This window comes from Perkinsus marinus (assembly GCF_000006405.1).
Source record: "Perkinsus marinus ATCC 50983 genomic scaffold scf_1104296976192, whole genome shotgun sequence".
Lineage (NCBI taxonomy): Eukaryota > Perkinsozoa > Perkinsida > Perkinsidae > Perkinsus > Perkinsus marinus.
Window position 1 is genome coordinate 75,233 of NW_003200472.1, and position 15,675 is coordinate 90,907.

The window sequence follows — 15,675 nt, forward strand, 5'->3', positions numbered from 1 at the left end:
CGAGGTCTAAGATGCCCAATTTTAGCACCATGTTCAAGCCGGCAACTCCGTCCACGGGCGAACTCTGCCCGATATGTCTGGCTGATATGAGCGGCTCGAAGAGCATTCATGGTGATTCGCTAGACTCCACCGAAAGCGAGGAGAAGCTTCCGGTACAAGTCGAGGAGTCCAGGGTGGTGGAATCGGTCTACTGTCCTCACAAGTTTGATCGAGACTGTGCTAAGGTCTACACCGACCATTGGGGTCCGACTGCTGTAGATGCCAAAGGCGACGTTATACGCTGTCCTGTATGTAGGACTTCTTGGGCACCAGGCATCAATCCCGAGGAAGAAGTCGGGTGTGACAATGGGAGCAGTCTTTATTACTACGCTCCGTCCACTGTTACAGCAAGCAGAGAGTGAATGAGGGTAAGCGCTGTATAGTCGTCTAATAAGCACTAATGTGAAGAGCGACTGAGGCGAAGTATTTACCCGATATGTCGGTCAACGACACATGGCTGCTGCGGGAAGCAGCGCCTGTATATTACGTTGTCTTCTGTCCGATTATTCCCCCTTGCTATTGTTGTCATTCTCCTGTCTAGGATGTCTCTGCATCGGCTTCTATTATATGTTTATTCATAGTTGACAACTATTTTTTCTGATTTCAACTATATTCTAAATTTCTACTGTTCATTCTGGGCGTGAGCGGCCCTGTTGGTATCCCACTGAATCTCAGGATAAGAGAGGTATGAGACGCGATAAGAGAGTGTGGGGTCTACAGCCGAGTGAACGGTGGCATGCTCTTGACGCCTTGATACGACTCTACTATTTCTTGGGTGTACATTTTCCTCTGCGATTTTATAAGTGTTATCGGATCGTACTCAATCGATCCGCAATCCTCGTATCCTAATCGGCAGGCTTATCATCAGAGCGATGTACTTGTTGATTCATAACCGTCCCTTCTAGTATGACTGCTGATTCTTTCTACCGTGTGATGATCGTCACGGTATAGCTAGCCTTCTAGGGGTTCATCATGGTCAGTGAGGGGGTCTCAGCATCTGCTGGGGATACTCGAGCGTCGTTTATCGCTTATGAAATCAGTGTTTGTGCGTCTTGTTTCCGCGAGTATGAACTCCCTGTTGAATAGGAGAGCATTGTTCTAGTCGTCAACGATATCGCATGATACTGTTGTGTTAGTGAATATACAGGGTGACCGAAAAAAGGGCCCGCCCGTCGTAATTTTTTGGAACATGTGAATACCAGACAGACTCAGGTACCATTTTGAAGCTCTCTCTAATGGTAGTTGAATCAATTCTGCACTCACCATCGTCGACGAGCTATGACGACATAAAAAAATATACAAGTGCCGGCAAATTTCATTTTTCCAGTGTTTCTGTCTATCGATGGTTCCACTCAGCGATATGCAACGATGTTTCATCACTTGGCCATGGAACGGTGAACCTGGTTCAGGCGCCGGTGTCATTTCTGAAAGCATCGCAGACATCACTAACGTTTCGCTAGTTTCTGTGTTAGTCTTGAGTTAGTTAATGAATTATGAAAAGGAAGACTACACCAGTATGATACCTCCGTCTCGTATCACATAGGTCAGCACATCAATAGTCTTAGTAACCCCTCCTTGAAACCATGGGTGCCTGTGCTCCTAGCGGAATAAGCAACTCGACAACCCTGTCTGTTGATCCTGACCTTTTTACTCGCCTCGCTAGAAGGATCACCCGTAGTCAGCAAGAAACGTACTCAAGATGGGAGACTATCATCATCAGGCACTTGCCGCGTATCGTATCCATCTGCTAGGGGGGTGTCTACAGTCGACTTCGCCAGCATTATCGAGTGGGCCGGTATCCTCAATAATTGTGAAATGCAGTGCTTGGATGATCTCGTCGGTAATTGACCACTAGTAGCACTGCAGATGCCATTTCTCCTGGTTAGGAGCGACCGTTCGTGCAGTAGGAGATGTACTCTGGCAGGGCACGGCAATGACAGCGCAAACTGCCGATGAATTCGTGAGGCTAACAGGCTTGTCAATACGCAGCATTAGTACAGCTCCATTATTTAACAAGCATCGATGCACTCATCACCACATTGCTGTCACAGGGCCGGCAACCTCCGAAGACTAAAGCCATGCATCCACCCAAAGTCGTCCATAGGTGGGGATATGAGCAACCCTATGTCTACATGTGCGGCCCAGTTTCTGATACTTTACATTGCCAGGTTGCTGGCGAATAGGTTGGGTACGGCTTTGATTGAGAGGAAGATCGTTTATGCTCTCAAGGCTGGAATCCTCCGGTCCTTGAACGTCGACGCCGCCACGTTACGTATAGTATCCTATTGGTAGGGCAATCAGGGTGAACGAGGGCTCACCTTCATAGCCTCACTCAACTGTATTGCACCCTGTAGGTTGTCCTTGGCACCGGAGCGAATAACGTCCACGCATCCGGGATGGATTGCCGTTAAGGGTCTCATGCGCGACCATAAGATAAACCTATCCGTGGCCGAGTTGCTTTCCGGCCAGCGAGTGAGTTCCTTGATCTCTAGTATCATCGATAACGTCTCCTATTGAGTATAGGTTACATTCCGGTACAGCGTTGATTGGTGGAAGCTTCTCAATTCGGCCTTTACAAAACAGTACGCTTCACGATGCGGCATCTCATTCGTGTCAAACTGGATGATGGCTTCAGAGACTCTGTGAACGAAGTGCGGGCGTTGTCAACATCTACACTCCGTCTTTCGGCGTGCTGTGGAGAATTTCTCGAGCTCATACAGCATATCAAATGTGCTGGTATCGATGGAGTGTCGACAGAGAGCTCTCGTAGGAAATCAACAAGGCGCAAGTGAGGTTCCTCATTCCCAACACCCTGTGAACACTGGAAATCAGGGAGCGGCCGACATTGCTCAAAATTTTCACCCAAACTCTCACTCTCGAGCTAGGATCCAGGTTGCAGAACCACTTAGCATTGGAGATCCAAAACGTGAGAATTGTTGTCGCAACAGTAAAGCTGCACATTGACTGTAGGCGTTGAGGGCTCTACCCAAGCCTCTCAAGACTGTTGTCCGCTCGAGGGTCTGTGAGACGGTCGACAGCCCGACTCGAGTAAGCTGGGTCATGACACTTCCCCGACCGCAGTTCTGTTAGGAAGCAGTCTGTCTAGAAATTCTCTCGGCGCTCTGTGATGCATTCGAGCAGCTCAGTAGACCTGCACAGACTCCCACCACAGATGATATCATATGTTGTCTTGTGATGCATTCCCTGTTGCAACCATCTCGGGAAGTAGGTCGTAAAAACTTAGTAATTTCGGTATTTGCTCATATAGGTGGGGACGGGGAAAGAGGATATTGCCGAGTCAGAGATGCTCATCGACAGAAACTATTCTATGGTAGCGTTGAAACGCAGTGTTGTTCCGCAGGCCAAATGAATCTTTCGAAGATGAAAAACTCCCGCTATGGTCCTCTCTAGCACTGGTATCTGTCATCTGTACGCTGCAGTATCAACTCTATTATTTTTCAGAGTATCGAGTCTGCCTCGAGGCGTGACGAAGGGGATCAGGGACCGACCTATGCAGCTGCGTTGACTGTCCTTGCTGAGGTGATGGTGTCCTCAGTGTTGGGAGAATATGCACATGGTCAACTACATGTGCTAGTTAGAGTATGAAAACTCTGGGGAAATTTTGGGGAAATTTTTATTGGTTTCTGTACACCTCTATCCGACTTCGTAGATGATTAGTGAGAAAACTCGCGCGGCAGCTGAGGACAGCAAACATATATTCTAACACTGGGCGTGCTGGATTGGATCATAGATAATACTCTCAGGTCTATCGTCTCTCCATTGACTCCAGAGCGAGCTGGTCCCCGCTCTGCAGGGATGTCAACTGGCTGTCGGACTATTCACTTCGCCGCCTCAACGACGTGATTGAAGCTGTACGCGACGGTTCCTCTAATTCTACTGGTGGGCTCCCAAGCTGCGGTCCATTCCAAGACAACCTTCATGCAGTAGACACAATTACAGTGGCTAGAGTAGTTGAAGAAGATGTTAATGGGACGCTGACGATGAGTTGGTCGAGATTGGCCAAGCGCTTCTGCACTCTTGTAGACCGACTCTCAAGCCGAGGATCTACCTTCGTACTCGAGGCTGATCGGTGAGATCTTGAACGCTTGCCTGCTCAGTAGTCTATTCTATCGGCTATTCCTACGGGCTCGACTGCTTCCTAGCGAGCATTTGAGCAACAGTCATTATCCAGCTAGGGTCACTCAGGTTGAGCTACAATTTGGCGGAGGGATTCAGCAGATGTCAGAGGATAGTGATGCAACTAGATGCAGAGAACGTTGTCAGTTTCGCGAAGGAGCTGAGGGTCAGCACAAAGCCCAGACTAGCGAGGTCTCGTACTCTCGCTTCTCAGTTACCTTTACGGGAAACAAGCCCCGAGGCGAGTGAGTTTTCATAGTCCTACCAAATTTCATCTGCATGGGTGATCTCCTTAGTATCCGTGACCACTCGGAAAGGAGCTGCTCTCGACGAAGTCAACATCCTGAGCAACGCTTTGCCTTCCTGCCGGTAGCACCGACGGGGGTCAGAAACTAAGGATTATTCTTCACCGTTCCTCACAGCTCACTGCTATCCCTGGTTTCGATTCTGTCCTTCAGACTGCTTCTCCAGCTCCCTTCACAACTATCTTCGGGACCTGCAGACAGTGAGTTTGATAGCCCTGTGCCAATGAAAATCACCTCCCCCAACAAATACAACCACTCACCAACTGAAAGTGAGTCGAACTCTCTTCGCGATGAGAAGTAAGGCTTCCTCTCCACATAGGTGAGAATCGTTTCGCGGACAAAGCTGGTAAGGCGAGAAACATGTTAGACCTCCCCCCGACTGTAATGCATGGATCTCTATCGCCTAAAAATGCAAAGCCGAAACCACTTCAAGAGGCGGTGCGCGAGTCTTACGAATTCAAAGCTGGTAGATAGTTTGGCTGCCCTAGTCCAGCAGCTTATGACAGTTTTCGATGCCTTCCCTTAGATTCTCGACCCAGCATCACTCCATTCTCAGCAGTAGCTATGGGTTTCAAGGGACTCTTGAGATTGCTGTTCATCGTCAGTTACTGGACGATTCTTCTATCCCTACTTCAAAGCCGCCCGTTGCCACTACAGGTGGACATCCGTGTTCGCTCGTCGTCAGTTATTGACCAAGAACCGATTAGATGATTCTCCTGCGACCCTTCTGACGATGCTTCGTGAGCAGCGGGATCTCAATCGATCCCTCATGGAGGAACTCCGTCTAAGCCGGACACAGGTTGGACTTTCCTCGAATTCTGAAAAGCCATTGATTCATCTGATGATCGATTCGTGAGCAGCTGAAACTATTGTCTTCTGATTCGCGACCAACCTTTGTTGAGGGTGGTTCGACATGATCAGTTCGCATCGGTGATCATGGAACACGATCGAGAACGAGTAGTGGCTGACGCTGTCGATGCCGCAAATCGACACCAAGAGAAACAAATGCAGGCGTTGAAACACGCACAGTACCTCAAGAGTCTCTCTCGTATTGGAACTACATTGTCTACGGGGAAAGGTGATTTTTCCCAATGCTTCATTCTTTGGTCGTCTTGGGCGAACATCAGTGCAGGGCGACTCTCGTCCAAGCCGAACTATAACACGGGCCCTGTGACGGCGCGCCCAGCTGCAGAGACACCCATGTTGAGTGCCTTGCTTCAGCGTAGGGCTCTAGAGAGTCCCCACGATGTAGGTGCCCTCGTTTATCGCATTGCATAGCACTGCTCGTTCATTTGCTTCAGCAGCGAGATAGTGTTCCAATCTCGCATGTCACCACTTCCCGAACTGATTGCAATAAGTCCAATCTTCGTGCTCTTGACAACTTGTTCGATGAAATTAGACGTGGTGACGCATGAGTTTGCTGCTAACGAGACTGAGTTGTATCGAGAGATGTGGTTTTGCGTTGAGAACCCCGGAACTGTCGCCCACACCATTCATCGAACTTATTGTGATATCTCTGCGGAAATGTTAATCGACTTGCTGGAATGGTCTAGTTGGTTATGACGACTGCCTAACACGCAGTAGGTCCTGAGTTCGATTCTCGGTTCCAGTATTATATCGATTCTTCTTGGCAAATCTTATGATGCGTCATTACCTTCGAAAAAATTTCCAGCTCGTTGAGATATATCAGCCAAAACGTAGATCATCTTGCTAGAATGGACTACTTGGTGATCATGCCTGCCTAATACGAAGTAGGTCCCGAGTTGGATTTCCAATCTCAACATCATATCGAAAGTTTGGAGTGAGTCTCTTTTGAGGAATCACAAAGTACGTAATCGGTCGGGACCGCTGGGATACTAGTTTCCAATCTCATGTGGACTATTCAACAGAGTTACTCCTACTTGAGGGGCAGGATACCAAGGAAAACAATTGAACAGCTTGGGCGAAAGTCTCACGATGAACTACGTACCACTGATACTAAGACATATCGCATTGTATCAAGACGTCCACCACCGAAGGTACGTTACTCAACGCAAACCGTGTGAGGTAGCTGTTTTCACTGACTAGAAGTGTATCACCAAAAATCTTATTACAAGCGCTATTGCATCGAGAAATGAAGAATAGTTATCAAGTGTGTTTGATCAGAGTACTTATACAAGACAAGCCGACACAGAATCAGGAGCAACAGCCTCCTTGTGATTGAGTAAATCTCTGACTTTGCAGCTCGGCAACATTTGTGCTGCTTGCAGGGAGACCGACCTTGATGCCATGCGACTAACAAAAAGCAGCTCATACTAGCGACCTAACAGCTCATCATTCGGCTCGCTCGCCGGAGAATCAGAGCGCTGATGCACGCGAGAAACCTCACTATGTTCATCTCTAGATTCTTAATGTCCCCAGAGTTTTATAAAAACGCACGACTCACCTCGTTGGATAGATCGTAAACGCCAGCGAGAATATTCTCGTAAATTTTCCTGGCTGTTTGCAGAAATGCCTCCTCCACATTCCGGGCCGTCTTCGCCGATGTCTCCAAGAAAATCAGGTTGTTGTCTTTAGCAAACTTTGCACCCTGGAAACAGGAAGTGTTCAAGATCTGCTCAATATTCGCATCTCTCCATCCAAAGACCATCGCTCGCCAACCCAGTGCTTCCCTAATGTACCTCCTCGTAAGAGACCTCTCGCCTCTCGAGATCGCATTTGTTGCCGATGAGCATTATAACCATGTTAGGGTTGGAGTTCTGCCTTGCTTCTTCCAACCAACGTGTTAGATGGTTAAACGTGTCTCGTCTGATCAGGGATCGTATTGGAATCAGAAGCTCCGACCATACGCTACCTTGAGATGTCGTAGACCAGAAGAGCTCCGGTGGCTCCGCGATAATAGCTCCTCGTTATTGAGCGGAAACTCTCCTGTCCCGCCGTGTCCCAGATCTGCAGCTTGATCTGTTTGCCATCAACATTCACCTGAGTGACAGCTCTACCAGATCACAAGGCAATCGTTCATTAGCTTCCACCCCACCCACCAGTCGAGCACCAAATTCTACGCCAATAGTCAAGTCATGGTCCGGTCGGAAGCGCTTGTCGGTGAATTGTAGGAGCAAACAAGACTTACCAACACCTAACACGAGCACTCATACCTCAAAGGAGGAACGATAGCCACGACTGCTACCTGTATCGCCGATGATAATGTATTTGAAGAGATATGAATATGACATTAAAAATTATCCTACGAATGCCACCACCGATGCCAATTAGTCAGGAGTCAGTCCAGTCATTGCCTTTCACCACTTCACCCGTACTCAACAGCAATGCAACTCAGATAGGAGACAAATAGCACCTTGACATGTTTCACCTCGCATGTGGCTCCATGTCGCTATAACAGAACCCAATGTAGAGAGGACTCCAATCGTATACTCTGACCGAACAAGGCTGCTGTTGGATCCGACTCATCTTCATTCGTCTGTTGAGTAGAAGGCGCCTCTACCCCCAACTCTTCAACAACAGCAACGCCGGCAGTGGGTTCAGCATCGGCCGAGGGCTCACCCGATCCGACATCGAGCACGGCCGCCTCTGATTCCTTCAAAAGTTCACAACCGATATTCTGTCCATCACCACCTGGGAGCTCACCGTCATCATACAAGGCAACGCTTTCACCGGTACCCAACTCCAACAATTCGGATCCCCCCTTGGTTGCTTGGTCTCTATAGTAGCCGAGACCCTGGTCGCCCCTCCCGAAGTAGTACCCATCACGCGAGCCTCCGAACGAATCACTAGCCATAAAGTCTGTATCAGATTTTACCGTCTCCGAACTCCGTTGCGATTCTGTGTTAAAACCGAGTTCAACAATACCAGAACGGTTATCCACGGACTCTACCGTAAAAGCCTCAATTTCACTCCTCGTATCTCCAGAATCGATATCGACCGGACTCTCCACTACTGTGCCCTGAACTTCCTCATCATCATCGTTATTTCTTCCATCGACACTCTCCGGGTCCGAGCCTGCTACTTCGCTGACGCCCTCCGACTCCATTTCGCCTTGCATTGGACAACTGCTGCCTTCCACCGCTATGCAGCTCTCATCTGGTGCAGCGACTGCCAGATCACTAGTCCCATCCCCGCGAGATCTCCGGTCTGCCATAACGGACCGTCTCTGAGAGCGTCTACACAGACGGAGAATAGCTCACTTGTAACGGGGTAGATGATAGAGAGCTTGTGGAGCTTCTTATCAAACCGGGCCGTTGCATTATCACTGTCCACGATGTAGGGGAGGGCGATATCCAAATAGTATCTGATCGATTCTGAACAAGTGAAAACAATAGCACTGATATAAATATCACGCAAGACCCCGACATGCAACATACCGACTTAACAAGATGCTGAGCAAAAGCGCACTATTCAGATCAGCACTTGTCCCTAGAATGAACAGGACCATGTAGCCTACACTACCGAGGACTCCGAAAGTAGATAAAGGTTTGCTGCAGAGGTTGATAGATGTAATGGAGGCACTAATGCGAGCTTAATGAGCATCAAAATCCACCTAGTCCGAGGGGACGCTGCTTATCACATTCAAAGCGACGGGTCAATGTCCAAGAAGCCGTAACGAATAACATCTACCACAGAGTAGAACTGCATACCGCACGGACCTCACCTCTTGGTCTGAACTATAACGCCACCAGTGACCCCGGCAGTGTCGACATCGATGTCGCTGCTATGCTTCACTCCAGGCAGTTCCACCTCCAGGCGTATCTTCTCAGGTAATGTCCAATGAACAGACGGAGCGGAAGCATGGCCTGTGAAGACCGGATCCACAGCGAGCGCTGAAGCTTGTATCCTACCAGCCGAGGAGTCCATGAAACTCGTAAGGTCCCGTAGCTGTCCAACTTCCACTATCTTGAACTTGGGCTGTAGCACAAGCCCGTTTGATGAGTCTGTTCCGCCGGCACAGTCTTTACTACTCTCACCGGATTCCTAATGACACCAAACGAAGTCAATACGCACCAGCTAGCATTAGTGAAGCCGAGCGATTCAATAGACAACGCTTCACCTTGATATCGCCGGCTTCAGAACTGGATGCTGCCGCCACCGGCTGTTTCCCCTTCTGATCCTTTTTGGCCCGTTTCTGCATCTTCCGCAACTCCGCCGGCGTCATTCCGTCAGCCTATTGCATAATAGAAACCGCATTAACTTTTCGCCTACTTTATTTGCTGCGTTTTTGCTACTCCTGTCGAGCCTAGTTGTTAGCAGCATATCTTCGCTAACGCTCATAGGCATCGGCGTGCCGCCCTTACACCGCATCTTCTGCAGCACCTTCATCACAACGCCCTCCTCAATGCCAAACTGGAGATCGCGTCCACCTTGAAGTCCCGAGATACCGTCTCGCCGCCCTTTAGGCACGAAGTAGTGATGGCTTCACTGACGGTATCAACGACGAGTTTCAACAAGGCCTCGTTCTGAATCGCTTGGACGAAGGTGCGCTGAGTGCGACGAGACCAACAATTCTCGCCAATGCTTGAGTTACCTGGCTCACTGCCACATCGGACACCATGCATAGATTATCCCTCTTATCCTTATCGGGCCTAGGAGGAGAGGCAGAGTACGGCAACGACACCGCATATCCAGGCGCTTGGGCTGTAGCATCAGGACTGAGAAACCAACATCCTCATTGTCCTCCAGCTGAGCTTTTTCCTCAGCACTCCTCATGCGCCTTGGCTCCCTGCTTCTTAAACTGAACATCCCCAAGCTTATCAGTATAGCATATATTCAGAAAGAGCTTCTGCGCCTGCCCCGATGGGAACCTTATCGAAGTCTTCACACATATACCTGACGAGCCGAGGTGATCTAACTACAGCAAGTACTTGTCACCACCTGGTTGGCATCTCAGTAGGACTTTGCCTTTTGGCATTTCCCCAGCATCCTCGAGCTGCTTTAAGTACTGTTCATACTCCTAAACTCCATCCTGTACAGCGGCGCGGCCATGTCACTGCTGCCAACCTTTTTATTCTTGGGGTCCGATATTTCGTCGATGTACTCTTTGAAGTGTTCCTGGAACTCAGGCCTCTTCATCGCTCTCGTAATCTGGCTGACCTAAAAGCCGCTACTCTCCAACTGTACGATATCGCCAGTCAGCTGATGCATGATTCCTCATAACCCATTTCCATGCCGATATAATACTATGAACCATAATAATGTCCTTAGTGTAAACTTTCTAGGATGAGAAGCCAGAAGCCTACCTCCTCGTGAGTGATATCCTTCCTCAGCTCCTTCATAACCTCGGGGTCGAAAGGATCATGACCCATAGACGCCATTTGTAACAACAACGCCCGAAAACGAAGACAAAGGGAACAGTCCTAGTCGTACACTGATGATGATTCCGGATTGCTCTCGAGCTTACCACCAAGAATCAACTTGAGCCTCGGGGTAAAGCCCATCGCTCTCCCCTACGCAATGATCCCAGCATTTCAACTACACCTTTTAAACATCTAGTTCGTTTTTAAAACCATCAATTCTGTCGGGACGCGAGGAGTTAGAGGTACGAATCCGAAACGGAAAGATCATATTCACAATTAGAACTTTCAACTTCGTCATAGAACATTCCAGTTGGTCCGAAGTCGATAGGAAGTTCAACTTCGTGTTAATAGAACTTTCAATTTCGACTTTTTAACCTTTGAGTTCGTCATAGAACTTTCAACTTCGTGGAGTACACCTTCAGACGGTCTGAATCAGACCTTCAATTTCGTCCCTTTTGGAAAATCGGCTTCGTCGTTCGGAACTTTAATTTCATGTTACCGGGGCAATTATAACAGACTGGCATAATTGCCCCGGTAGTAACAGACTGGCATAATTGCCCCGGTAGTAACAGACTGGCATAATTGCCCCGGTAGTAACAGACTGGCATAATTGCCCCGGTAGTAACAGACTGGCATAATTGCCCCGGTAGTAACAGACTGGCATAATTGCCCTGGTAGTAACAGACTGGCATAATTGCCCCGGTAGTAACAGACTGGCATAATTGCCCCGGTAGTAACAGACTGGCATAATTGCCCCGGTAGTAACAGACTGGCATAATTGCCCCGGTAGTAACAGACTGGCATAATTGCCCCGGTAGTAACAGACTGGCATAATTGCCCCGGTAGTAACAGACTGGCATAATTGCCCCGGTAGTAACAGACTGGCATAATTGCCCCGGTAGTAACAGACTGGCATAATTGCCCCGGTAGTAACAGACTGGCATAATTGCCCCGGTAGTAACAGACTGGCATAATTGCCCCGGTAGTAACAGACTGGCATAATTGCCCCGGTAGTAACAGACTGGCATAATTGCCCCGGTAGTAACAGACTGGCATAATTGCCAGTGATCTCATGATGAGGCTCGTGTTTCGCTAACCGTGTCACTCGTCCGTGGGCATCATGCAGAAGTAAAAACAACCAAAACTGCCAACAATACGCTTCCAACTCTTCGGCAATTCACTGATTATTAGCATCGTATACAAAACGATTTGCCAATACGCTGGGTATTATAAGCCTGAGCAACCGTCCTGTACGTGCTCGTCATTTTGCAGATCCATCCAGATTAGTTGTTTTTGACTGAGAAGCGCCCAACTCAAAGGCATTCAGTAGAGATTGAAACGATCGAGAGCCTACAAAGTTGTCGTTGAACACGACTGGTACCCTCCTGGCTACCAGTCGCGATCCCAGACATATCTGCACTCAGAAATCTGTGCGGTCAGATTCAAATATTTCAAGTCAAATCAATCATGGAAGACATAATGGAGCGACCATCATGCATCAGGCATGTCACAGTCGGCTTCGGACTCGGGCTCTTCCTTCACTGCCGGGAGCGCCTGCCACAACGGAACACCCTGTCCCAGTGTGCGACTCGGGCCATCTCCAAGCAACAGATCGATAGTCGCGCTCCCACTAGCTCTGATCACAAGCCGGCCTCCACCCGGACTGTCAGACTCTAGCTTCACCGGCAGAATCGTCATCGAGGATTGATTTTGACTGACTCCGATTTCAACTCTGGCGAACTTGTCAGAGCCGGCAGAGACGAGTATCAAGGCTAGCAGATCTCCTTGGCAGATCTGATACGCCTTCATCTGGACTGGCTTCCCGCGATTCCACTTCACACCGTCACTGTTGAATCCAACGGATTTTCGACAACTTTTTTTGCCTTGTTTAGCTCCAGGATACTTCCGTCGACACACGCAGGATGGATCATCACACTCAGTCAAGCCAATGCTGAGGTTCCCTTGTAGACTTGCCAGGCGGACGAAGATCTTCTTCTGCCCTTCAACTCGTCTTCGTGACCCTTTTAGCGTGAATTCAGCACCGTGCCAGAGAAGAGGCTCCTGAGGATCGACATTACCACGATAGATGAGCCTCCAACCACGATTGGTTGAATTCTCCTGGTAATCGACAGTCTCATCCAACCGGCTGAGGACTAACTCGTCACGATTCAGATCAGGCACATCCCCCACGCCAATGATGGTTGGGGTGTCAAGGCGAGGGAGCTGATGCGGTCGTGCCTCGCGCACTCGAGCCCTGTCAGCATCGGACGCTTCATATCGGCGAACCGCCCCATCAGAGGGTTCCGAAATACTCTCAAGAAGAGGCTCTGTATTATAGGGAGCTCGGCAGAGCTCCAAATACCCAGAAGATGCATCGGTAGCCACGTTGACAAAGAAAGAAAAAGATTTAAAAACGATCACCCCGGCTTGTAGGCGGATTGAGACTTCCGTACCGGACTTGAGCAAGACGGAGGAGCTCTGAGCTTCTATACTCGCGAGTGGGAGAAGAGCTGCTTCCCGGCGGAGCTGAGAGAGCGACAATGACCTGGGAGCTTAAGCGGGAGGGAAATCGCACTCCGTAAATGCAGAAGAAGCAGTCAGTTCCGATGATCTGAGCCAAAAATACACACCTTAGCGGCTATGGCTGGGGAATCCCCTGTGGCTCTGGAAGCCTCCTGAATCTCATCATTCTTCAACTGTCCGAGCCTCGCAGCCTGTGCCGAGCTCATCCTTATCACCTTGAAATTCTCCCGTACATAAGCGATCCATCTCGACTTCAGCTCCTGAAAAGACTGGTTATACTCCTTTCTAATGCGGAGAGTTCGAGGCCATACAGCAAGAACGACAAGCTGTGAAATTACCTCATCAACAAGTTGTGGAACCATCCGTGCGTCTTCCTTCACCTTGATGACCTCAGGATTGTCAACAAATTTAATCCATTCTGAGCTGTTGGAACTCCCCAAGGGAACGCCAATGAGCACATCTCTAAAGAAGGAGGCCATCATGTCTCTGAGAGACGCATTGAACTGGGCCACAACGTCATCTTCTTCCTTGTCGCAAGGACCGCGCTTGCCGCTTTTCCGGATTCCGCTGAGAGCTTCTCGAAAAGCAACCTTCACTGCTTTCTCACTGGATTTAACTATGTGCTGTTCACCATTGCTGTCGAATCTTCTCAAAGTATTTCTCGTCAGCATGAAACTTGAGCCATCGACGCAGGAGAACAGCAGGTGCTGGTGCCTGGTTCTCCTATGCGTTCGTGCCACAGCTTTGGTTATTCCGCCATGTCCGAGGAGTTCCTCACGCCACTCATGATTGGCCACGAAAATGCGCCAATCGAAGCCACCCAGACTGCTTGGAGGCAACAGCTCCACCTCTACTTCTGCGGTCGATGCATCCTCAACCGCATCATTGATCGCCTTGCGACACTGTTCCCAACTCGGCACTTGATTCCACGGACGCAAATACTTCGTATAGCTCACCGAGGAACACTCTTCTGAACTCAGAAGAATTGAGGCATCCCCAGGCATGACAATTTGTAAACTGAAATAGTGTATCAAGGCGTTTACATTCTTGTATACTCAACAATATTCTCTCGCTGTATATTTGAGAACAGACCTGGTTCCTAGGCATTTGACTTCACTTTCGAAGTGATCTATCTATGTCGAAAAGTTGTTAATAGATCCAGTATTAGATGGCGCTCTATAATAACCGGCATCTCGCGCCTCTCTGGACTTCCAAGTATGTAGAGGTCACTGAGCGCGAACACATAGCCATGCATAGACAAAAAAGTTTCAACTGGATAAAATCATTGGCTGTGAGAATCCAACAGGTCTCCTATCAAGCCTAGATATATCCACAACAGGTTACGGATCCGATGCTCCTAATCTGTGATGAACCACCGATGGCCCGCCTCGTATGAAGCACACACATGGATGAGGGAGAATTTCAGCCATTCGCCTGGCTTTTGTTAATTTCCGCTCAACGCACCAATTCAGAAGAGATGTCCACGTCTCTGGTGAACTCATGCCCCACCACAGCTGAGCTTTCATTTTCCCCGCTCGTTACAAGCGGGATATCCACTCTAACGGATCGGTGATACTTCAGCCGACTAGCCTTCCCGAGGTGTCGCAGACTAGGGGGTCGACGTACGGGAGTCTGGGGATATCATACTAGGTCGAGTTGGTGGCATATTCAAACCCGATAATGATCGCATTGCTACTCATAGTAGTAGTCTGATAGGCTACCACAACGATGATGGGAGAACCAGTATCATCATCTACCATACGCTCCCAACATGAATTGATAGCAGCAACTCCAAGATATCAGTTACACGCGAGAAGTGGTAACATCCTGCGTGTACTCCAAGGCCGGTGCAGTACTCGATCGCCGTGTCGAGGTCAGCAAAGGATAGTCCGTTCCAAAATCGGACACATGGGATCGAGCAGAGTAGAATGGTATATCCCCCCCACGTAGAGCCGCGAGACCGTGATCGGGAGACCAGAGGATGACCCGATTGCACGGTCGACTCCCACCATGGTGATAAACACTTATTTGCAATAAGCATATCAAAATAATATTCATTCGTTACCATATCTTTCATCACTATGTGAACAGGTTGTGGCCCGATGATGCGACACAGGCTGGTGCCAGATGCCCCCAAGACCTTCCGAATATCCCAAGTGGCGAAAACACAGTACATTGAATAGTAACAGAATGTGTAAACCTTGCCAGGAGTGAAGACATGATCCAACGGCACCTTACCGAGAAGGTCTGACCTCTGGCAGATGTCCGGAAGTTCAGGATCATCAGGCTCATTATAAAGAATGGTGTCTGCACAGTAGACAGGGAAAAGGAAATGAAACTTGTCTTGTGGAATTCCATTGCGATCAGAAGCAGGAGTACACTCTCCA

The 15,675-nt window shown here is 49.0% G+C and overlaps 4 protein-coding genes and 1 non-coding gene across 5 annotated transcripts; 2 read left to right on the forward strand and 3 right to left on the reverse strand.

The window, feature by feature from the left end:
* Window positions 1-1,622: 1,622 nt before the first annotated feature.
* Pmar_PMAR004029 (hypothetical protein) lies at window positions 1,623-3,409 on the forward strand (the record flags this gene model as incomplete). Its single annotated transcript, XM_002764761.1, has 10 exons — window positions 1,623-1,713; window positions 1,760-1,879; window positions 1,926-1,999; window positions 2,091-2,143; window positions 2,208-2,327; window positions 2,394-2,511; window positions 2,810-2,827; window positions 3,010-3,087; window positions 3,130-3,264; window positions 3,308-3,409. 10 exons carry the CDS (start codon window positions 1,623-1,625, stop codon window positions 3,407-3,409), a joined length of 909 nt encoding a protein of 302 aa, XP_002764807.1.
* A 2,610-nt stretch (window positions 3,410-6,019) lies between these two features.
* Pmar_PMAR004030 lies at window positions 6,020-6,093 on the forward strand. The gene has a single exon. It is a non-coding gene; the product is annotated as a tRNA-Val (tRNA).
* Window positions 6,094-6,656: 563 nt separating this feature from the next.
* Window positions 6,657-7,693, reverse strand: Pmar_PMAR004031 (RAB-2,4,14, putative; the record flags this gene model as incomplete). The annotated part of the gene is made up of 6 exons (XM_002764762.1): window positions 6,657-6,755; window positions 6,907-7,050; window positions 7,142-7,268; window positions 7,315-7,442; window positions 7,502-7,596; window positions 7,648-7,693. The coding sequence occupies 6 exons, from the start codon at window positions 7,691-7,693 to the stop codon at window positions 6,657-6,659; spliced, it is 639 nt and encodes a 212-aa protein (XP_002764808.1).
* Window positions 7,694-7,851: 158 nt separating this feature from the next.
* Window positions 7,852-10,783, reverse strand: Pmar_PMAR004032 (conserved hypothetical protein; the record flags this gene model as incomplete). Its single annotated transcript, XM_002764763.1, has 12 exons — window positions 7,852-8,609; window positions 8,663-8,766; window positions 9,127-9,268; window positions 9,314-9,446; window positions 9,523-9,636; window positions 9,675-9,785; window positions 9,833-9,952; window positions 9,997-10,120; window positions 10,172-10,298; window positions 10,344-10,422; window positions 10,470-10,562; window positions 10,709-10,783. The coding sequence occupies 12 exons, from the start codon at window positions 10,781-10,783 to the stop codon at window positions 7,852-7,854; spliced, it is 1,980 nt and encodes a 659-aa protein (XP_002764809.1).
* A 1,473-nt stretch (window positions 10,784-12,256) lies between these two features.
* Pmar_PMAR004033 (hypothetical protein) lies at window positions 12,257-13,767 on the reverse strand (the record flags this gene model as incomplete). The annotated part of the gene is made up of 3 exons (XM_002764764.1): window positions 12,257-13,291; window positions 13,396-13,548; window positions 13,627-13,767. 3 exons carry the CDS (start codon window positions 13,765-13,767, stop codon window positions 12,257-12,259), a joined length of 1,329 nt encoding a protein of 442 aa, XP_002764810.1.
* Between the last annotated feature and the right edge of the window lie 1,908 nt (window positions 13,768-15,675).